The sequence below is a fragment of the Schistocerca cancellata genome, chromosome 5, assembly GCF_023864275.1.
Source record: "Schistocerca cancellata isolate TAMUIC-IGC-003103 chromosome 5, iqSchCanc2.1, whole genome shotgun sequence".
Taxonomy (NCBI): Eukaryota; Metazoa; Arthropoda; class Insecta; order Orthoptera; family Acrididae; genus Schistocerca; species Schistocerca cancellata.
Genome location: NC_064630.1, coordinates 664,983,987 through 665,009,381, shown reverse-complemented (window position 1 = coordinate 665,009,381; position 25,395 = coordinate 664,983,987). Strand labels below are relative to the sequence as shown.

At 42.1% G+C, this 25,395-nt stretch overlaps 1 protein-coding gene across 1 annotated transcript in view; it reads left to right on the top strand.

The window, feature by feature from the left end:
* Nucleotides 1-25,395, top strand: part of LOC126188754 (neurotrimin-like) — a 336,147-nt gene that overhangs the window by 61,477 nt on the left and 249,275 nt on the right. The window contains exon 2 of the mRNA XM_049930363.1: nucleotides 23,782-23,940. Within this exon, the coding sequence (XP_049786320.1) occupies nucleotides 23,782-23,940 (159 nt within the window). The remainder of the gene's footprint in view (nucleotides 1-23,781; nucleotides 23,941-25,395) is intronic.

The window sequence follows — 25,395 nt, the reverse complement described above, 5'->3', positions numbered from 1 at the left end:
TTAAAAGTTAAGAAATGTTAGACTGCACTTCAAAAAACGAAAAAAAACAGCATCCTTTGACTACCCTATCAACTAGTCCCGTCAGAAATCGGTCAACGTATACAAACACTTAGTGCTTCGTCTCGTTCCATTCACGTTTGGAGCGTGGGAAGAATGATAGATGAAATGCCGCCTTGTGCTCTGTAATTAATATAATCTTCTCCAAACGATCCCTATGGAAGCTATACGTAGTGGGTTGCAGTACATTCCTAGATTCATTATTTAAAGCTATTTCTTCGAACTTGGCTATTATCAAATCTCTGTCAGTTCAGTTTACTGTGTATCTCTGTGACATTTCCGACGTCTCAGACTAACCTGTGATCATTCTCGCTGCCTTCTCTGTACACTTCAGTATCCTCATTTGTTGTGGGTCCCACACACTTCATCATTATTCTAGTATGGGTCGCACAAATGATTTCTAAGCAATATCGTTTGCCTAGTGTTCCACCAATGAACTTGTCAGCCACCTGCCTTTCCTACGACTGAGCCTATGTGATTGTTCCATTTCACATCCCTACAAAGTGCAACATCCAGCGTTTATATAAGTTGATCCATTCCTGACGGGACTCGTCGATAGGGTAAAGGATACTATTTTTTCGTTTTTGAAGTGCAATTTAACATTTCTTAACATTTAAATCAATTTCCCAATCTTCACTTAAAACTTCCGGGCTGATAGGCCGTGGTCGAAGTATAAAACTGTCTCCTGACGTTTCGTCTCCGACTGCGGAAGACATCCTCGGAGGTAAAGCGGCGAACTGCCAAACGTCGGGAGACAGTTTTATACTTCGACCACGGCCTATCAGCCCGGAAGTTTTAAGTGAAGTCAATACCGGCCGTGAAAGTTTACATTGTATGATCAATTTGCCAATATTTGCACCAGTTTGAAATCTTATCAAGATCAGACTGAATATTTGTGCATATCTTTTCAGAAAGTGCTTCATTATAGACAGCTGCATCTTCTGCGAGAAGTCTCAGGTCACGGTTAATAATGTTTGCAACACAATGCGAATAGCAAAGGTACCAACACACTTCCCTCGGGCATACTTAAAGTTACTTATACATCTGTCGATGATGCACCAAATGATGAAGCAAGCTGTTGGTGACAACACTTTAGGTCAAACACAGCCTTACGATTGCTCCAAGTGTTTCTAATTGGGTGGACAAAGATTGATAACGATTACCTAACAGGTCCGTTGTTAACTGTGATTTCCCCCAGAAAATGCTTGTAAAGTAAGACACTTGATTGTCGGCTGGTTCTGTCTGGAACCGCGCGACCGCTATGGTCGCAGGTTCGAATCCTGCCTCGGGCATGGATGTGTGTGATGTCTTTAGGTTAGTTAGGTTTAAGTAGTTCTAAGTTCTAGGGGACTGATGACCTTAGAAGTTAAGTCCCATAGTCCTCAAAGCCATTTGAACCCTAAGACACTTGATTCTGTAAGGTCGTAAGCATCCGTGACAACCTCCACGGCTTCAATTCGATCCAAACTGTCCTTCAGGGCTTGTGACCGGGCAGATGGTTAACAAAGAGTTCCATCGCGATGTTCTAAGACGTTTCGAGAAGGATATGAGGAGAAAACATCCACAGAAGTGGCATTCAAACGACGGGATAATCAACCATAACCATGCACAACCGCACAGGGCTCACATTATTCAGAAATTCTTGTCTAGAAAACAATGTACCAGTTATCCCATCACCTTGCGGGCGTGCTTTAAAGAAATTTATTCTTGTTCTGATATTTCGGCTGACAACCTCACAGTTCTTCTCGAACTGAGTCGCTTCCAAGATTTTTAAATCACTTTACACAATACTGTGCAGTAAACGCGTATGCAGCTAATGTTGATTATTATTCATTTACTATCAGTTGCTAGCAAACATACTTTTTGAGCCATCAAAATAGCACTGTTGGAAAAAAGAGCGTCACTCATAGATAAGACAATATGCATCTAAGAGCAAAACAAAGTAAATGGAGAGTCAGTAGTTCCACACTGCATATGTTGGAATACCAAGCAGTAAAGACAGAACAATATTTCGATGATTTGTCAAGATGGGAACACTCTTCTCCGTTGAACCACTTGTCTGCTAAGTCTATCTCCACAACTTTCTTGATCACTGAATTCCAGGTGGATGAGGCTGTAACCAGTATCTTAAATCCCCCGTAATCCATGAAGTGGTCGGTGGAAATACAATGTTCAGCCAGGGCAGATTTATTGGGCTGTATACATGGTGCTCAATGCAACGTTCTTGTACATCACCTATTGTTTGTCCTATGCACATTTTACCACACTCACAAGTAATTTCATATATATACCAACCTTTCGTAAAAGCAGATCATCTTTCACATATCTAAAGGTCTTTTAAAATGGACCGAATATAATAATGTTTACAATGTGAGATATCACACTGCGATCGGACGACACCATGTTCTGCAGTCACGCATCATGAAAACGACACGGCAGCGATAACGGCTGTTGTCTGCCGTAGCGGTATTCATTCATATCCTCCTCACTATTCTCAATTTCATTACAGTGACAAATAATGAAAAAGATGAATTACGTTACGTAAATTACCCACCTCGATCAATGCGTAGGTGTGCCATTCATTTGTAACTGGAAAATATTGTTTGTTGACATTTACTCGCGAAAGTCCTTCGTATCGTAAAACAAAACGCAATGTAATTTATTTAGTATCCGCTATTGATTTGGCGTAAACATCAAATATTTTCAGCTAGAGGCACTTGTTGCTTCGCTTCACTCGCTCGCTAATGGAATGTAAACGTGCTTGACAAACAAACAAGATTTGTCTTTGCGTAATATCGCGAAACATACAGCTCTTAATATTTGTGGACCGTACACATTCATTCTAAAAATCACGACGTGGTAAACTTTTATTTTTCGTGATACTAACGTTTTCAAAAGCATGTTTTCTATATTAGTACAAAAAGGGACGGAATATCTTTAGGTCTTCAAAAAATAACTTTGATAAAACTTGTTTGCAGTAAAATCTCTTCATGATATCAGTTAAGTGTTTTTTGAACAATTACGCATTTCCAGATTTAGAAGAACTCGAGAATGACATCTATCAGAACTTACTATTGCGTATTATGGAACGCTTGCGTTGAGAGAACATGGGCAGAAGAACATGGGCGTTGCAGCTTTCTGTAACTTTAATAGCTTTGGTCACATTTTTCTTTTTATTTCTATAAACCACTCATATAGAGTCTAGTGCATATTATGTTGAGAGTAATCCACAACTGCAGGAAGTAGTGACTCGTGGAATATTTCGTAATCAGTGGCATGTAACATGCTAGTCATGCCGGCTAGATACTTCCAGAATATTAGGAAATTTTGAATAATCTCAAATTTCAACCAAACTAGCAGCTAAATAATACTTCCGAACCCAAGAATGTCTTGAACGTGCACCAGGTCTGTGTATTGTTTAATTTATTTCTTGGATTTATTTTACTGTTTTATGTGCTTTTATGAATGTGTATCGTCATTTGATATAATCATCTACACAGTCAGCCTCTTTTCGTCCCCGCGTATTTGCTTTACGTATGTTTTCAGTGATTTGTCACACGTTCATTGTTTTGATTACTTTACTGTGCCCCGCGAATTTCGTAGGACCACACACAGAGACGTTCGTGTTCCCATACTCATCGGATTATTATCGACGAAAGGAATATCGAACTTGAACTTTCGTATCGTCCGCTCCTGTCTAAAAGGGCCAAGAAGGCTAATACACAAAATAATTTCTGTTCTCCGCAGTTAATGAATGATCAGCTTTCATTATTTTCGCTTCATATGAACAGTGTGTCAGGTAGAGGCGTTGGTCCTAACCTTAGAAGCTTGAAATTTTTCGACCCAAGCAAAAAACTGACCCTAGTGCAAGTGTTCCAGGTAAAGTGTAATTTGATTAGCTAATGTATGGATGAAGAGCAATACACCACTTATTTACCTCATGCATAGCAGCATTTGGAGAGTCTTGGGAGATAATGAACTATTAGCTGTTCAAAGCACCATAAATTAAAGAGAGTGAACATAACAAGTTCAAGGGTGTAGGGAAGTGAGTGGAACACGGCAGGAAAGTTAAAATACTGCTAGCGTTTTAATACAAGATATTAAACAGGAATTTTAGTGTATCTGACTGTATTAAGTAATATTTCGCTATAATTTTATAATGAGTAATAACTAAGTGGTGCAGGATACGAACGAAAATACGAGATGGCGAACTTTTCGTGTCACCGTGTTGCATTGTCAAAACGTGATTTTCCCGTGGGCCACACACTCATCACATTGTGCTCCTTCAAAATAATCACGGTCTCCATATATTTGACATTGTAAGTTATTCTTATGATGTGGGAAATGGTACCTCTCTCCACATTTTTCATTCTCATCTAGACATTGTTGAAGGCATTGTAAAATATCATATACTCCTCTTTATTGCTACATTTTCATCAGCTATACAGTTATGAATAGACTTACACAGAAGACAGACAAGCGTGGAAATCAGCATTAAACCAGTATTCAGACTGATAAGTACAATAATAACAGTATTGTCGAGGATACTGGCAGTTATTGGTGCGCTTAATGGCTTTCTTCATGATAGTAACATGCCCAATAAGATCAGAACGGCATGTGAGTGTCATACGTTGTGGTTTGCCTTCCATCATGATGAAATAGCCGCAATAAAGCATACCTATCACTCAGATTAAATACGATGGGAAAAGTAAGATGTCGCATGATCATAATTGGTATTATGTGCAATTCCTTGCACCCACTTACGAAAATATACCATTTATATAGCACATATTAGAGATGGGGAATCCGCTCCTGAACTGATTCATAGAGTTGAATCTTTCAAAGGAGTGAACAATCAGTGATTCAGAAAAAAAGAACGGTAGCTCCAAACGTTTCCCACAGCAGGGAGAGAGACAGAGAGAGAGAGAGAGAGAGAGAGAGTCGGAGCAGATCAGCGGGGCCTCTGCTGGTCAGAGCACACTGCACGCCACACAACACAGCCAGCGCCGGCCTCTGCCCTGCTTCTGCTTTGGCTGCCTGCATTGTGCAGTGCCCCATTGGATTTTGTGTTTCACATATGCCGTGCCGTCTCTGTGCTTCCTCTGCCGCGTGCAGTGTCTGGCGCCCCTTAACTTAGCATCGCACTCCGTCGGCGATCGTTTCAGTCGCACGTCCTGCCCTCTGGGCAGTTGATGCGAGCAACAGGACAGAGATCCTCCTACTGGAGACCATGAGAAGTACTTGCAACAACCTGCTCGCAAGAGAACGGACGATTTGTCTCGGAGCGGGTGACTGGTGGCCGTTCACCACTCCCCCCACCCTCGGAACTCGCCCACTCAACGCTCACCCCACCGTTCTCGACTCTAGCCAGAGCGTTGAGCAAACCAACTCAGGTGTCATTCTGGTCTCTGCGGTCTTAGCTCACGCAGTAATACAGCTCGCGGCTCGACCTGCTTGAGTCAGCGCCTCTGCATCAGAGTTCGTTCCTAATATAAACCTATCAGTGATTTTTCCTTCATTGTGGACTGCAGTCATACTGTACTTTATGAATGAAAATGCAACCATTTGATTAAGTTTCATTACTACTTCATTTCACACTATCACTATTTAGATGTGGAGGTTTGTCTTGCGAGGCACTCTAAAGTGTCGTTATCAGCATGCTATTTTAGCTTTGTAGCCATTATCACGTGCAAAGGTGAAATATTTATTACATATCTGACATGTCTGAATGATTGTCACAATGTTACAATCATTCAGACATGTCAGATATTTTATGACTATTTAATCTTTGACCGTGATAATGGCTACAAAGCCAAAACCATGATAGTGCAAAATAAATCAATAATCAAAAACTTTGTCATATCGTGGAAATTTCAATAAACAATACAAAATTCTTACTCATTATCTGTGTTACTTCAAAATAAAATCAAATAAGATCAAAATACAGGTATAGTACAGGAATAAACCAAGTTTAAAGGGCAATGTGCCTTCCATTTATTTTCTATTGTGAATGAGTGGTGAGTCATGAAAAAGAGCTCGTTCATTTCAGGGAGTGAACAGTTCTGATCCGATCTCTGAAAAGAACAGTTTTGCCCATCTCTAGTACATATAAGATTTACAGATTTATATTTGATTTGTTCCTCTACCTCTTCATCCTCCCCAAAACATCCTGTTGTTTTAAATGCTTGGGTTGCTTTCCAAAACCCAGAACAATACGTAATAATTTAAATTAAATTCACAATCATAATAAAACCAATACCAGAGATATGAGGTAGAATACAGAAAATAACTTCAAACATAATATTAGATATATAAGATATGCAAAAACAAAATAAAAGTTATCTTTGAAAACTGCAACATGCTGAACCATTTAAGTTAAAAGTAAGTATGATTAAGTTCAGATAACACAATTACACAATATGAACTCCAGTTATCAATAACTGATATCAATTGCATTATGTACTTGCGACTCATAAATGTACGGGAAACAGCAAGAAGAACCACAAAAGGAACTTGAATAATAAGGAATCGCATTCATTATGTCGGTATATGTTTTATCGCATAGAAGTAATTACACCTTTCGCAAAACTTAAGCTCCCTATTGTCTCAGAGAAACATTCTTTTATAAATTAATAACCTGCGTCCAGCGGTTAAGGGGCTCCGGAACGCCCTATACTTGCAATGTTAAAAAAACGCTTATAAATTACATCTTTCCTCACAAAGTATTTTAGGTAGGAAGTTGAACTTTTTACAGATTATTTATTGGAATATGGGCTACAACTTAACACAGGGATTTTACAAAATTTTAGTTCAGTTATTAAAGATGATTTTTTTTCAATTGTAATGAAAATTCACAACATTTTTTTGCAATTTTTTCTTTATATATTCAAAAATATACAGTTTTTTGGAAAAAGGCTGTGTTAATTATGCAGAAGGTACTGTGTAACATTTACTGAAAGTTTGAAACAAATATGTTTGGAAGATCGTTAGAAAACATGTAATTAGTATGAGAAAATAAAAGTTTTGGGACTCGAGCGACAAAGATTGGATTAACTTTTTAGTGCATTCCAGGTCCATAGGATGGATTATCTTCATCCTCTGCAAACTCCTCCTCCAGCTTCCTCTTGTTCCTCCTCCTGTTTACTCTTGCTTGTATTTCTAGACTCTTTACAGCCCTGTCTGCAGCCCGAAGGCGTTCCTTGTCTAAAGCAAGCATTGCTCGTACCATGTTAGAACCTATCTTCATTCCCAGTATATTCCAGCGTTCTGAGGCGTGTGATAAAGTGCGATATGTTAATTACCTTGGTGACGGTGATTCTAAAAGTTTCAAACATGTTCAAGGACTGAAGCCCTATGGTGATGATGTTGTAGTGCAGAAATTTGAGTGTATTGGACACGTACAGAAGCGAATGGGAACAAGACTTCGGCGAGTGAAAGCTTCGTACAAAAAACAAAAACTCAGTGATGGTAAAGGGTTGGATGGGAAGGGAAGGTTAACTGACAGTGTAATTGACAAAATACAGAACTATTATGGAATGGCTATTAGGCAAAATACACAAAGTGTCGACGGAATGAAGAAGGCTGTTTGGGCTCTTTTTTTTTTCATACTTCTTCAACCGATGAAAATCCCCAACATAGCTTGTGTCCCAAAGAAGAAGACAGTTGGTGTAAATATAACAAAGGATTGCTAACTGGTGAAGTGTACACTCATATGCATAGTCTGCCTCATGCAATAATGGAGGTGATAAAACCTATTTTCAGAGACTTAGCAGCACCTGAACTGTTGAAAAAGTGTATTCACGGAAAAACTCAAAACCCCAATGAAAGTGTAAATAGTGTTATATGGTCGAGAATCCCCAAGACTGTATTTGTTGGAATAGAAACACTTCACTTTGGTGTGTATGATGCTGTTGCGACTTTCAATGATGGCAACATAACACCATTTGACAGCAGTTTAACAGCGCCACAGTGGGTCACGCCCATGTAGAACACATTTCAAAAAAAATTTAAAAATAGTTGTAGTCTTCGGAATTGAATAAGTTATATATCTATTAAAAAGTAATAGTCTGCAGATTCATAAAACGCAAAAAAGTAAAAATTGAACTTTTCATGATTTTCAGCCTTTCCGGAGCCCCTTAAACAGTTATTTATAAAGAAACGTTATGCCGAAACTCATCATCACGCATATGCGCCGTCACAAAAGTTATCTTTTGGAGGTATTCAGGGGCGAGTCACTTGCAGCACAGCAAATCACGCGACATGGGAAAAAGCACAAAATTTTGAGAAGATGGGAGAAGCTCACAGGATACGTGTTACTCACAACTCGCTAGTTTACTTATGAATAAAAGTAATCTCTACACTAAATTTAGGGCATTCATTTGATAGTTAACCTTCGTGGGTGACTTTTTAGTCACGTCGACCATCCCACGGGAGTAGTGGTTTTTTTCGGAATAAAAGGTAGCCTACGTGTTAATCAGGGTAAAGACTATCTCTGTTCCGTAGTTCATCCTAAACCGTCCAGCCACTTCGGGGAGAACGAATAACAAACACACTTATTCGACAAAGAAAGAAAATAAGCAAATTCTAGTTTGGTGTAGCGCAAATGTCTGTACGTGCAACAATGTCATCTGACCTCAAGTGTGTGCATGGTACCAGCAGATACGTTCGAATATCATAATCAACTACAGCTTCACTAAAATTCTATCGCGTGCTATATGTAAAGACACGACGTCTTTCTGTGATACAGTCGTGTGTCTTCAAATGGACCAGAAGCAGTAACATACACCCGACTCTCAGCGATTAAAATAAAACGAGCTTCTATGGAAGTACAGGCTAACCACTTTGAGGAATGTATAAGCCTTCTGTTCATTACGTTGAATCGTATTATGTAGGACGCATTATTCAGTAAAAGCATTTCCACAAATACGACACAATTCAAAAGTCAAAAGCTAAATAGTTTTTCTCTAAGAGGTATTACTGCTCCACATTTCGCATTGTATCCCACAAATCAATATTATACCGGGTGATCAAAATGTCAGTATCAATTTGAAAAAGGAATAAATCACGGAATAATGTAGATGGAGAGGTGCAAACTGACAAACACGCTTGGAATGGCAAGGGGTTTTATTGGAACCAAAAAAATACAAAAGTTCAAAAAATGTCCGATAGATGGCGCTTTATCTGATCAGAATAGCAATAATTAGCATAACAAAGTAAGACGAAGGCGCAGATGATGTTCTTTACAGGAAATGCTCAATATGTCCATCATCATTCCTCAACAATAGCTGTAGTCGAGAAATAATGTTGTGAACAGCACTGTAAAGCATGTCCGGAGTTATGGTGAGGCATTGGCGTCGGATGTTGTCTTTCAGCATTCCTAGAGATGTCAGTCGATCACGATACACTTGCGACTTCAGGTAACCTCAAAGCCAATAATCGCACGGACTGAGGTCTGGGGACCTGGGAGGCCAAGCATGACGAAAGTGGCGGCTGAGCACACGATCATCACCAAACGACGCGCGCAAGAGATCTTTCACCCGTCTAGCAATTTGGGGTGGACCGCCATCCTGCATAAACATCGTACGTTCCAGCAGGTGTTTATCAGCCAGGCTGGGGATGATGCGATTCTGTAACATATCGGCGTACCTCTCACCCGTCACGGTAGCAGTTACAAAACCAGAATCCCGCATTTCCTCAAAGAAAAAAGGCCCGAAGACGGTAGATGTGGTAAATCCAACCCATACCGTGACTTTCTCGTCGTGCAATGGAATTTCCACGACAGTGCTAGGATTTTCGGTAGCCCAAATTCTGCAGTTGTGGGCTTTGACAGACCGTCGGAGGGTGAAATGAGCTTCGTCGGTCCACAACACGTTACTCAACCAATCGTCATTTTCCGCCGTCTTTTGATACGCCACTACGGGGTCTATCGTCTAAACAACACGTGGCTTCGAACTTCGAAATCATTCTCGCCACAGCTGTATTTGTCAACGGACCTTTACCCGTTCGAATCCCCTTCCTATGGCGATAGGATCGTAACGCTGAACTAGCACATTCCCCATTCTGATAATACAGCTTCACTAAAAGCGCCTTTTCAGGTAACGTCAACATGCTGCGACTGTTGGCGCATCTGATTCTCTCTCTCATTACAGGTCCTTTTATACAAGATTGTCATGAGCGGTTTCTGACGTTTTGCTGTCCAGCGCCATCTGTCGCACATTTTGTGAACTTTTTTTTTTTTTGTTCTAATAAAATCCCATGTCATTCCAAGCATGTGTGTCAATTTTTACCTCTCTATCTATATTATTCCGTTGTTTATTAAGTTTTCAAATTTATGCTGACTTTTTGATCACCCTGTATATCTTGTGCTACTCACCTTTTAACAGTAGCCCTTGTGGTAATTCAGACCATGATATAATTCCATTTGAAATTTCCTACAAATCCGAGTGAAGTATGTTGGTTACATACTCACACACGAACCTCCACATTTATAGCGTATATGGGAATAAATTACCCAAAACCATTCAAATAGCAAACCATGTAAAACGAATGCAAAGGAACTACACTGACTGTCATGGCTAAAGTGACGCCATGTTTCAACAAATCTCTGTATTCTTATAATCTAGTATTTATACATTATTCTACCACTATTATATTTAATGTCTCCTGCATTAACAATATTATTAAAGGATATAGCTGTGTTGTTTGATATACTGAGTCCAACAAATAAATAGAAGCTCCAGAGGAGTGAATACAGACTTAACGATAAATCTAGAACAATACAATCGTCATCAAAAGAGATATCTAGTTAGGAAGCCTCTTAGTAAAAACATACTGTAGTAAATGTTCAAATGTTCCACAACAAAAGCGACAAGTAAACAGTTAATTAGTAGTCGACGAGAAATCAAATCTGTCCGACACTAATAGTGTCTGTTTGGTACTTCGCTGTATTCACAGGGTGTTGCATGTGCGATACGGTCTGTGGACTCTCATGCTCTCACCTTCCTCTGGTGATCACAGTAGCCTTGGAGAAGTGCGTGTTAGCAAGCTGTACTGTCTTACGATATGTGTTATCCTGCATTACTCCCAGTATATTGATGCTGTTGACAGCCGCCTTAAGAGAAGTTGATGATAGTATTGTCACTTTCTATTGCCAATCTGCGTTTTATATCCTTTTCTACTTCAGCCATAGTCAGTACCTATGCTGTCTCAAAAACAAAATCTCAATAACAAAACTCGTCTACCACATTTTCTAACCTAAATACCTCAGCATCACCTGATTTAATTCGATTACACTCCATTTATCGTGTTTTCATTTTTTCTGTAATCTCATAATCGTTTTTCAAGACACTATCCGTTCCATTCAACGATTCTTCTATTTCCTTTAACGTATCTGCTTTAACTACCAAGTCATCGGCAAACTTTAAAGTTTTTATTTGTCCTCCATGAAGTTTAATCACTTTCCAAATTTCTCCTTGGGTTCCTTTTGCTGCTTATTCAATGTACAGATTGAACAACATTGGCGACTGGTTCATAAAATTTGATTGACGTATTGTCGAAATTTTAATAAAATATAATGCATCAAAAAATCCAGACACTGCAATACTTAACAGCGTGAATGATACTTATAGGTCACTAGTAGCTTTTAGAGTTACTATGCATAAAGTAAGGAAGAAACAAACAATAAGCGTGACAGGCAACCGCCGTAGGGGTTATCTAATAAACTCCTTTGTGTAAAAGAGATTCATATGGTGGAAAAATATATGCAGCAAGTCAACTGCAAATAACTTTTTTTTTCTGGCTCGTTTTGTATCTCCTCTGTTTCCTGCAGTTGCCACGTGATTTCATCTGTCCTCATTTCTTGGGAATACTAACTTATAAATTCACTTTTGTGCCTTTTTGCACATCCAAAAGTGATATAAGCTTTCATTATTTCTCAGTATTAGCTGAATGAGTGATGGATGATGAAATACGTACACATTCTAGTTAGTTCAAAAACGTAGTGGTTTCGTCACTAATACACTCCTGGAAATTGAAATAAGAACACCGTGAATTCATTGTCCCAGGAAGGGGAAACTTTATTGACACATTCCTGGGGTCAGATACATCACATGATCACACTGACAGAACCACAGGCACATAGACACAGGCAACACAGCATGCACAATGTCGGCACTAGTACAGTGTAGATCCACCTTTCGCAGCAATGCAGGCTGCTATTCTCCCATGGAGACGATCGTAGAGATGCTGGATGTAGTCCTGTGGAACGGCTTGCCATGCCATTTCCACCTGGCGCCTTAGTTGGATCAGCGTTCGTGCTGGACGTGCAGACCGCATGAGACGACGCTTCATCCAGTCCCAAACATTCTCAATGGGGGACAGATCCGGAGATCTTGCTGGCCAGGGTAGTTGACTTACACCTTCTAGAGCACGTTGGGTGGCACAGGATACATGCGGACGTGCATTGTACTGTTGGAACAGCAAGTTCCCTTGCCGGTATAGGAATGGTAGAACGATGGGTTCGATGACGGTTTGGATGTACCGTGCACTATTCAGTGTCCCCTCGACGATCACCAGTGGTGTACGGCCAGTGTAGGAGATCGCTCCCCACACCATGACGCCGGGTGTTGGCCCTGTGTACCTCGGTCGTATGCAGTCCTGATTGTGGCGCTCACCTGCACGGCGCCAAACACGCATACGACCATCATTGGCACCAAGGCAGAAGCGACTCTCATCGCTGAAGACGACACGTCTCCATTCGTCCCTCCATTCACGCCTGTCGCGACACCACTGGAGGCGGGCTGCACGATGTTGGGGCGTGAACGGAAGACGGCCTAACGGTGTGCGGGACCGTAGCCCAGCTTCATGGAGACGGTTGCGAATGGTCCTCGCCGATACCCCAGGAGCAACAGTGTCCCTAATTTGCTGGGAAGTGGCGGTGCGGTCCCCTACGGCACTGCGTAGGATCCTACGGTCTTGGCGTGCATCCGTGCGTCGCTGCGGTCCGGTCCCAGGTCGACGGGCACGTGCACCTTCCGCCGACTACTGGCGACAACATCGATGTACTGTGGAGACCTCACGCCCCACGTGTTGAGCAATTCGGCGGTACGTCCACCCGGCCTCCCACATGCCCACTATACGCCCTCGCTCAAAGTCCGTCAACTGCACATACGGTTCACGTCCACGCTGTCGCGGCATGCTACCAGTGTTAAAGACTGCGATGGAGCTCCGTATGCCACGGCAAACTGGCTGACACTGACGGCGGCGGTGCACAAATGCTGCGCAGCTAGCGCCATTCGACGGCCAACACCGCGGTTCCTGGTGTGTCCGCTGTGCCGTGCGTGTGATCATTGCTTGTACAGCCCTCTCGCAGTGTCCGGAGCAAGTATGGTGGGTCTGACACACCGGTGTCAATGTGTTCTTTTTTCCATTTCCAGGAGTGTACTTCCTTCCTTGTCCTTCTAAGTGATAATTGTCAAATAAAAGCTCATTTTAAGTTTCCAGGCATAAAATCCATACAAAAAGCTGTCCAGCCAAAACGCAACCACATACCGAGTGCATAAGAAATCCAGAAACAATTCAGATATGTCGTGATGTTTGTTCTTACATACGAATCAAAAGAAACACGCCGACGAACATGGCGTCGCAGCTGATAAGCCTGTCACGCACTAATACCACTTGCAGCTGCAGCTGAAATCTCGCATTAAAAGTGGCCTCCGCAGTGCTCAAACAAATGTAAGCTCCATACCTTCTGCCGAGGACGTTAAATAAACTATCAGAACAATACTAATCACTGCTGGCGTACTACCAAAATGCAACCCTTCTGCTAAATTAGATTAGATAACTTTAAGTGTTCTTTTTATTCCTTAGATTCGTAGTGAGGAGATCATCAAAGGCATATAACAGGTAGTTACCCAAGAATGTATAATGCGTATTTACAAAAAAAGGGATGTACTAACGTATCTTCCACAGATCTTAGATGAAATAGTTTTCATGGAAGTTAGAAAATCTTTAACATATTTTCACTGAGGAGGTGGACGCTGAGAAGCATATGATAACTCTTAGTTTATTGTACCCAAGCATCACCAAAGGGGAAATCAAGTTATAACAATTTACATTCATCATATTACTGCAGTGGAGGCGTGCGTAAGTCACATATTATGTAAACCTGATGTCATTCGATGCTATTAAAAATACACACATGAATAGGTTATTCTAAGAAATTCGTCAAAAGAGAAGGAGTTGGTGAAGAACCCCTGCTGTGAGATCGTCTTGAGGAGTAGCGGTTAAACGGTTCATGGCCTGTTTGCATGTTACTGAGAGTGTGTGTTCTTTAATAACTGATGCCTTTCTGGGCCAAAATAAGTGAATATTATTCTTACTTCTAGTGCTGAATGTATTCCACGAACTGTAGCTTGAAAACTAAGAGTATTGTTTATGAGAAATTTCGTTAATTACTAAATGTATTGTGCTGCGGCAGTCATTAACTAGCAGTTTCCGTAAAATAACACCATATGAAATTTATGAGGATAAGGTGACTGTTTGCTGCATAAAGAAGTTGGTTTTAGAGTGATGCGCAAGACTTAAAGATGAAAGAAACTTTCGCATGACGTATCATTGCCAAGCAACAAAGCTCGATGAAACCTGTAGCATACAGAAAAGAAGTGATATATTATAGTACAGAAAGTACTGAAATAAGTACACAATAAGACGAAAAAAAGTGATACTTTTATTCAAAGACAATAATTATACTAAAATTACAGCAATTTGTAATAGGCATTACAAAAGGCGAGACATGGTTTTTAATAGCGCGTGTGAGCTTTACAACGTGCTCTAATGGCGGCCACACGGTTGGTAAGGAGAGTTTGTGGTTGGGCGTTTCATTTCATCTGCAGCGCAGCTGACAACCTTAGGGTGAACGTTGGCGCATGTGGACGTCTGCAGTAAGTCTCCCCAACGGATCCTACACGTGCTCAATGGGATATCAATCGGGGGAACGGGCGGGACACTCCATTTGTCGAACATCCTCCTCCTGCGATGTCCAGTGAGTTTGTGCATTCTCATCCATAAAAATGAAGCCTGGGCTCAATGCACCCCTGAGAAGAAAGACAATGGGAAGGAGTACAGCGTCACAAAGCTCCATGTAACCTGGACCATACAAAAAAGAAGTGATATAGTATAGTACAGAAAGTAACTGAAATAAGTACGCAATGAGTGTACCGTGTTCAAAGATTTGGACGTCAGTACTCAGTACCCCTATGCAACATAATGGCTTCCGACACCATAACACCTGACCCACCAAAACGATCGGTTTCGACAATGTACCTGGGTGCTGTTCGCACCTCTCGCTACATGATGGTACATTGAATCTGCTCCATTCCAAGAAGAGCGCACGAATCTACTCGTCGGTGGTCCAGTCCTCGTGCTTCTGGCACCACTCCAAAACGAGTCGCTGATGATCAGGTGTCAATGGAACATAACGTATTGGTCGTTGGGCAAAGAAATAACACCGATTCAGCCGCCGAGCTACTGTGGAGCGAGATACTGTGGTCTTTGCTGCACCTGCTGTCTGACTTAGACCCTTTCTTGCCTGTTGCAGAACGTACCTGATCGTCGTAGACCACCTTCAAGCAGCACTGCTTGTGGTTCAGCACACTGCCAATACATGCAAAACAATAATGTGAGCAATAACAAATTCTTGGGCCACACGTGCCGCTTTTCGTCGTTCCTCCAATTTCCAAACGATTCTTCCCAATATGAATTCATCCAAATGTCGTATCCGGGTCACGTTGTTACGAAGAACGCAGCAATGCACTATAACTTCTCCCAGATCGACACAGGCGGTGTTTTCCTTTCATTCAACTGACTTGTGTTGCGGGGTCAGCCCCATTTGGCTCCACAGTTTCGCTGACTTCACATCATGTGACGTAAAGCTTTCTCTGCACTACTAGGAGACTTCTGGCAACATGCTCCTGCACTGTCGCTCATTTACACCAAGTTGTTAATACACTACTGGCCATTAAAATTGCTACACTAAGAAGAAATGCAGATGATAAACGGGTATTCATTGGACAAATATATTACACTAGAACGGATATGTGATTACATTTTCACGAAATTTGGGTTCATAGATAATGAGAAATCGGTACCCAGAACAACCATATCTGGCCGTAATAACGGCCATGATACGCCTGGGCATTGAGTCAAACAGAGCTTGGATGGCGTGTAAAGGTACAACTGCCCATGCAGCTTCAGCACGATACTACAGTTCATCAACAGTAGTGACTGGTGTATTGTGACGAGCCAGTTGCTCGGCCGCCATTGGCCAGACGTTTTTAGTTGGTGAGAGATCTGGAGAATGTGCTGGCCAGGGCAGCAGTCGCACGTTTTCTGTATCCAGAAAGGCCCGTACAGGACATGCGGTCGTGCATTATCTTGCTGAAATGTAGGATTTCGCAGTGATTGAATGAAGGGTAGAGACACGGGACGTAACACATCTGAAATGTAACGTCCACTGTTCAAAGTGCCGTCAGTGCGAACAAGAGGTGACCGAGACGTGTAACCAATGGCACCCCATACAATCACGCCGGGTGATATGCCAGTATGGCGATGACGAATACACGCTTCCAATGTGCGTTCGCCGCGATGTCGCCAAACACGGATACGACCATCATGATGCTGTAAACAGAACCTAGATTCTTCCGAAAAAATGACGTTTTGCCAATCGTGCACCCAGGTTCGTCGTTGAGTACACCATCGCAGGCGCTCCTGTCTGTGATGCAGCGTCACGGGTAACCGCAGCCATGGTCTCCGAGATGATAGTCCATGCTGCTGCAAACGTCGTCGAATTGTTCGTGCAGATGGTTGTTGTCTTGCAAACGTCCCCATCTGCTGACTCAGGGATCGAGACGTGGCTACATGATCCGTTACAGCCATACGGATAAGATGCCTGTCATATCGACTGCTAGTGATACGAGGCCGTTGGGATGCAGCACGGCGTTCCGTATTACCCTCCTGAACCCACCGATTCCATATTCTGCTAACAGTCATTGGATCTCGACCAACGCGAGCAGCAATGTCGCGATACGATAAACCTCCATCGCGATAGGCTACAATCCGACCTTTATCAAAGTCGGAAACGTGGTGGTACGCATTTCTCCTCCTTACACAAGGCACCATAACAACGTTTCACCAGCCAACGCCGGTCAACTGCTGTTTCTGTATGAGAAATCGGTTGGAAACTTTCCTCATGTCAGCACGTTGTAGGTGTCACCACCGGCGCCAACCTTGTGTGAATGTTCTGAAAAGCTAATCATTTGCATATCACTGCATCTTATTACTGTCGGTTAAATTTCGCGTCTGTAGCACGTCACCTTCGTGGTGCAGCAATTTTAATGGCCAGTAGTGTATATTATATTACTTAATCCGTCACAGTCTTCAGTTAATATTCGGCAGAAATCAAACATGCATTTGGATCGGAATTCCGTAACTCTTGTGCAGAAAGATGTGCAGTATACTGCTGCATCCATTTTTAATAAGCTACCACAAGAATTCAAAAATATTAGCAGTAATCCAAACGCTTACAAATCTAAACTGAAGAATTTCCTCATGGGCCACTCCTTCTATTCTCTCAAGGAGTTCCTTAAAAAATTAATCTAATTCTTATGTTGTATTGTTGATTGCGTTTACTTAAACTTATGGCCTGACATTTGTGGATCCATAAACATTTTTTTTTGTTATTACTTTTTCGTTACAATTTCATGTACTGACACGTTTATAATATAATAAAATAATGGAATAGATGATAATAAAATGCGTGGCTTTTTAAAATGTATTGAATTAATGAGATTAATTTTTCGGCATGAATGACAAACACAATAAGCTGAGCTACGTCTGGAAATAAGTTCGTATTAGTTCATATTATTTTGCAGGGCGAAGTAGTTTCTTTCTCCGCTGTAGATTTGTGCTTACCATTCTTTATAATCCTACGTTTGGTCGCCGTGTTCACCTTTGAAGTCTTGACCGTGTTCCCATTAAGCTTATCGGATCTTCGTAATTTTCCAAAGTACACAGGTGGGCTTCAGTTCTTGTAATTATTGTACTATTTGAAATAACAACTCACACGACCTTTCTGTTAATAAAACAATACTGTATTTTTCTAAACGGTGCACATATGAAATACATACTCCTCACTTATTCATAGCGACCCCAAAATGGCGGTCTACAATTACTCGCTAAAAATGGCGTGCTTCTCACTCGTTCACTAGCTGAGCGCGAATCCTTCCTTCCTCCTACTGGTACCAGAAAAAATCCTCTGTTTCTTAACAACTGAAAGTCAAAAAATACATGACGGTAGGCATAGGCTCTATGATGGGCTACCGCTTCATCTTCTCTCTTTGCCTTTAAAGAAGACGAAAACATAAAGGAAATGCAAAAGGTATATCACACGTTCCACGGCCTAGGAGATGTGCTTCTCAACTTGGTCCTACGGAACTTGATGTGTAAATAAATAAATTTACAGAGCGATGTATACTGGGTTGCAGTAGTCATAATCCCTACTTCCTTAAACATTCCTCTGGATGACGTTCTTGAGTTTACATAACTAATAATGGGCATTACATGCTTCTGGACTTGAGAATCTAATGAGTTACCCCATAAAGTGATAAAGAATGACATTTGTAAGAGCATGACAAATACTGTTTCACTGGATTCAGAAGCTGTTTATATTCTGGCGTCGAAAGCGTAACATAAATTATCTGCCGTCTTGCTGCTTTTTAATTTTGTAATATAAAACTGTCACTTTTACTGTTTATAGCCAAACAAACGTCAGTTAACCCTTTTGTTGCACAGCATCTTTACCTCAGTGATATGCAACAAGGTTATATTAAATATGTGTTAGTTACCTGCGCACAAAATATCAGTATAGTAAACTAAAAACTGTTTGAGACATACATAAATAATTTCTTTTCTCAGAAGTGAGGTTGATGGACTTGTGCTGTTCTCTGGAAGTCATGGTTTCAATTACTCTCTCGTAATGCTCTCACCTTTCATACACTTTCAACATGAATTCCATATTCATTACATTGTATTTTATTGTATGTTAACCGGGAACCTAGAAACGACGGAGAGGCTTCGTCCCCGCCACAGCCGCAGTGGTCCACAATCCCATGACGACTACCGCAGACCACTTCACTCCCACCGAACCCAGGGTTATTGTGAAGTTCGGCCCCCGGTGGGAACCCCCCCCCCCCCCCCCCCGGGGAACGTCTCACACCAGATGAGTGTAACCCCTATGTTTGCGTGGTAGAGTAATGGTGGTGTACGCGTACGTGGAAAGCTTGTTTGCGCAGCAATCGCCGACCTAGTGTAACTGAGGCGGAAGAAGGGGAACCAGCCCGCATTCGCCGAGGCAGATGGAAAACCGCCTAAAAACCATCCACAGACTGGCCGGTTCACCGGACCTCGACACAAAGCCGATGATGATGATGATAATGATGATGATGTTTGGTTTGTGGGGCGCTCAACAGCGTGGTTATCAGCGCCCGTACAATTACCCAATCTTTGCTCAGTCCAATTGCGCCACTTTCCTGGATGATGATGAAATGATGAGGACAACACAAACACTCAGTCATCTCGAGGCAGGTGAAAATCCCTGACCCCGTCGGGAATGGAACCCGGGACCCCGTGCTCGGGAAGCGAGAACGCTACCGCGAGACCACGAGCGGCGGACGACACAAAGCCGTCGAGCGGATTCGTGCCGGGGACCAGGCGCTCCTTCTCGCCCGGAAAGCCGTGCGTTAGACCGCACGGACAACCGGGCGGTGTTCATTACATCAATGGCGACAGTGACCACGCGCCTTCTCTCTTCCGTCCCTCCCGCTGACAGACTGTTGCCTTCTACCCCTTCCTCCATGCTGGGACCTTCGGAACTGCCACGCTGGTGTCCCCTGCAGCAAGGTGTTTCCAGATGCGTTTCATGCTCTGAGCACGTTAACACAACGTAACGCCGCTTTCACACTATACGGTTTTGACCGTACGGCAAAAAGCCGTACGAGTTTTAGCCGTGCCTGTGTTGCTTTCACATTACACGGCTTTTTGACGTGACCAGTTGTTGGTGTCTATTCAGTTTGCTTAATGTGTGTATCAAGATGAACCGTAAACGAGTTGTTGCTTTGTGGTTGCTTCATCGTCGCCGCAAAAGAAAAGGTCGTCTTTTGTGGGTACACCCCATTAACCAGAGAAGAGACGAAGTGGGTTTATTTTATACACTCTTTGAAGATTTGAGGAACGACGGAAATAAATTCTTTAACTATTTCCGAATGTCTATTACCTCGTTTGACGAATTACATAGAAAACTAAAGGATGTGTTACAACGACAAAACACACAATTCCGCAATTGCATCCAACCTGTTCAAATGCTGGCTATCACGTTAAGGTAATTTAATACATAAAAACTAGTTCTGTTTATTTACTTATTTATTTGTGTTTTACATTTTTATTACGCTCAGATTATGAAGTAGAAAAGTCAATATCAATATCAGCAGTTGAAACCAAAGAGTTTGTAGCAGGACTGACTGTACTGTCACTTTGTGGCGACAGGCTCTCTGCAAAAACGTTGTAGAACTGCGTTGTTGATGGTGGGCCTTCATGGCTACTTGTGGAAGGCGAAGGGTATGGTGGTGGCACTTTATTAATTCGTTGATAAGAACTGCGACCTTGAGAAGTCTGTAATGGTTGTTCGAGAAAAGTAGTTGGGTTTGGTGCAGCTGGAGGAGGACGAATCTGATGCGTATGGTAAGAGGATATTGGAGCAGCATTTTCCATAGGTGAATAAGAATAAGCTTGAAATCTATTATTATAGGGCATGGGAGGTGTGTAATGGGTAAATGGAGGAGGTTGAGCTGTCAATATATTTCTCCTTTCATATATATTTTCTATAACTTTGAGGACTCCCATCTGAAACTGAAGATAATCCTGTTCATCAAATTTTTCCAGATGAGGCTTCAGACTAAGTAAAAATGACATTTTGCTGCAAGGTTTGTCTTCTTCCAGAGCTCGTAATATTTTCATTTCGATTGCATCAGGTTTTCTATGTTTTCTGTTTGTATGGCACTCGCTTTTGGATGTTTGTTGTGTGGGTGCTGTATCAAATGGCCCAGAAACATTCTCAGTATTTTCGACGGAGCCCTGCGTTTCTATATCTTCTTCCAGTCTGGCGGTGCGTTCCGATTGAAAACTGTCCTCCGTCTCTCGAGCATCATACAGCTTTTTTAGAAACTGCAGCTGATCAGAATATACATACTTTTTCTTTTTCTTTGCTGCTGAGCCACTTTTTTTCGCAGCTTGAATTTTTATGTTTGACTTCACAAAGGAGTCTCGTAGATTGGTCCACCTCCGTATTACTTCTATACCTACATCAAAAGGAAACAAAACTGTATGAAAACATTTTAATTTTGTATAGAAAAAAGCAAAACTGTAACAAAAAATGTCCACTGCAAACTAAATGTCACTGATTTTTTTTCGTTTTGTTCAGGTATCTGGCAAGCGGTTGTTCCTTCACTGACTTACATTTCCAGTACAGAATTGGGATTTCTACAGCAAGTAAAGTGGTTAATGATGTATGCACAGCAATTTGGTCATCACTGCGGGAAGAATGTATACAAAGACCGACCAAAGAGGTATGGGAATCAATAGCGGCTGGATTTGAACGTACTGCTAATTTCCCCCACTGCTTAGGAGCGGTGGATGGAAAACATATCCGTCTTACTGCCCCATTTAATAGCGGATCAATGTACTTCAATTACAAAGAATACTTTTCTGTGGTTCTGATGGCTGTAGCGGATTCCAACTACAGGTTCATTTATGTCGACGTAGGAAGTTATGGCAAAGACTGTGACTCTTCAGTGTTCAGACGGTCCAGTTTATGGAAGTCAATAGAAAGTAATTCCCTGGAATTTCCAGACGTCCAATGTCTGCCTGGTACGGAAGGTCCAAAAGTACCCTACTTCTTCGTGGGAGACGCAGCATTTGGCCTACACACGCATTTGCTCCGGCCTTTTGGGGGAACAAACTTGACAGTTGAGAAACGTGTATTTAATTACCGTTTGTGCAGAGCAAGGAGGTATGTGGAATGTGCTTTTGGCATCCTCACCAATAAGTGGCGGTTGTTTCACCGACCTTTAAATGTTCATCCAGATTTTGCAGTAAAAATGGTTAAAGCTTGCATTGTTTTACACAATTTTGTACGTCAGAGAGATGGATTTATAATTGAAGACACCACATCCTTCACTGGTTTGGAAGACTTAGCCCAAGATGCCAACATAAGAGGAGGACTGACAGCCAACGCCATAAGGAACACTCTTTGTAAATATTTTATGACAAATGCTGGAAGCGTGTCATGGCAGATGTCAAAGATATAAATTAACAAGCCTTTTCCTTTTTGTAGATTGTTTGTGAAAGCCTGCGACTGTATAGTAAATAGTTTTCTTTATAAATAAATTACTGCTACCACTCACGTTTTTAATCGTTTTGTTTATATTTTGTACGACGCGTTTCGGGAAATAATTCCGATCTTCAAGTGCGTTTTTTTCTCTAAGTTTTCATTATGTGTAGTGTTTTTTTATTTGTGAGGTCTTGTGCGTGTTTCTCTTATAAATTACAGTAAAGAAAACAGAATGCAAGACCTGACACATAAAAAGACACCACACATGATGAAAACTTAGAGAAAAACGCACTTAAGGATGGGAATTATTTCCCGAAACGCGTCGTGCAAAATATAAACAAAACAAAAAAAACGTGACTGGTAGCAGTAATTTACTTATAAACAAACGATTTACTTTTAGAATAAAATTTATAACGTTAAATAAAAACTGTTTAAAACGTATTAAATGTAATATTAATATATTAAATAAATACTTACCAAACGCATTTTTATCTTTGTCTTCCATCTCATCAAAATCTTGCTTCAGTGCTACGCAAACTTCCCGCCAAGCATTCTTTGTAGCAATACGATCTCTATACGCATCTAGAGTTTTGTCCCACAGAACAGGTCTTACTTCCACCAAGGTTATCAAAAGTTCAGTATCAATTTCATCCATTCTTCTACACTTTTCAGTAAACAAGAATAAACACAAATGAATAAAACGACACTACAACGAACTAGTCGACGCCGTACGGCTCAAAACCGTCCAGTGTGAAAGCATGCACTTAGTCACGTAGGCCACTGTTGTCGAACTTGCCGTACGGCGACCGTCTGTTGTAGTGGCAAGACACGGCTGCAGCACGGCACGGCAGCGGCATTTTGCCGTCGCCGTATAATGTGAAAGGCGCCATACATTTCTTCACACCTACAGCCGTACGGCTTTTTGCCGTACGGTCAAAACCGTATAGTGTGAAAGCGGCGTAAGGGTTCACAGTAGCAACGTGTGTATACACTCTGACGACCACAATGCTTTTTCGCAGCACTTTTATTAAAAAAAAAAAATGAAATCGAAGGGGGCACTGAATCCAGGACATATTCAGGTATTAATTTACGTATTAAGAGGTAACCAATGAGAGTTAATAAAAATATGAGGTGACATCTGAGGTGTCCAAGGATATTGCACATTATGGAACCAGCTCTTATCTCTGTTGTTCTCTCTTTCTGGACGGCGCTGGCACTGTGACCAGTGCTACAGCTTACCTTGGGAGATTGATGGAAGATGTGTGTTTTGTTTTGCGGTGTTGCAGTGCCTCCGGACATCCTGGACTACCCGACGAGCACAGATATGGTGGTGCGCGAGGGCACCAACGTGACGCTGCGCTGCGCGGCCACCGGCTCCCCGCAGCCCACCATCACGTGGCGGAGGGAGGGCGGCGAACCCATCCCCATGGCCAACGGCCAGGAGTGTAGGTAACTTGTACCTGTCTCGTCCGTAGCCCGGCACTGCCGTGTAGCGAGTAGCCTGACTGGTCGGAGAACGTACGCTGCCAAAAAAAAAAAAAAAGTCAATACAGCACCCTCAAGGGCAGGGTATTTCATTATTGTAGGAATACATGATAACGAATACGAACACACGTCTCACAGTGAAGGGTGCCCGAACAGTTTCAACAATATACAGTGTAACCTCCTCTGGCGGCAACACAGCCATGTATTCTCGCATGCAAACGGTTGTAAAGGTGCTGAATGGCGTCTTCCGATAGATTTTCTGAAGCATCTTTCGATTTTCGTTGCCTGCAATTCGGCAAGGTTTCTTGTAGGTCACGGAAAACGAGTAGGTTCCTGCTTCATCATGTTCCACACAGGTTCAACTGGCGAGTGATCTGGTTATGTTGCTATCAAGGGCACTCATACACCACAAAGAGCAACACTATATGGACATGTCACTAGCACGTCAATTACAGCGTCTGTAATGTAGCAGGCACTGGATGGCTCACACAGCAGAAAACCCAAATGTGACTGTCTGCTGCAACTTACCACCCCTCCCCTCCACTCATCATTAAGCCTGGGATGGCACCTGTGCGTCGTGAGCAAACGCAATCTGGAATACCCATCTCACCAGGTCCATGCCATTCCTGTGTATATCTGGCACTTGTACACAGACAGAACCTAATCTCGTCACTGAAGGCAACAGGGCGCCACTCCACTATTTCCCGACACCCCATTAGCTATGCACTGCAGTGCTGTGGAGCCAGTGGCAACCTGGCCATAGGCACACGTGACCTTAATCTGCCCTGTGGTTCGTGATGACATTCCAGGTGCAACATATGCGCAGATTTCGTCCCTGGATGATGTTCGGTCGACTACCGTTGATCGCGCAGTTCGTCGATCTTAACGTACCGGTACGTTTGTTCTACTTGGACGCCCGAAACCTGGTCTCCAGGTGTTGGAGTGTTCCACAGACCACTATTGACAGTAGCGACACACAACCGTTACATTGCCGACAATAACCGTCGGTACATCGATTCAGCTTCCCACAGGCTCACAATGTGATCGAGTTAAAATGGCTATAAATCAATACTTACTTGTCAGTGAGACATGTATGTACCTTAGAGGTAAAAGTGCGAACACTTTTGACTTCTTAACTCAGCACATTCACTGCCTGGACGGTCAAAACAGACGGTCTTCTGAGCACCGTCTGATCGCCGATGACCGTGTCAAATGAATCACTAACACTGCAACCTCTCAGTATGAATTTATTATACCCTGGTGCCACTGAACTCAGTCCTTGTGGGTGCTTTTTTTTCGACTGTGTACATATGACAAGGGAAATGTCCCCATTAAAACGCAATAAAAACACCGAGTGATCAAAAAGTCAGTATAAATTTGAAAACTGAATAAATCAAGGAATAATGTAGATAGAG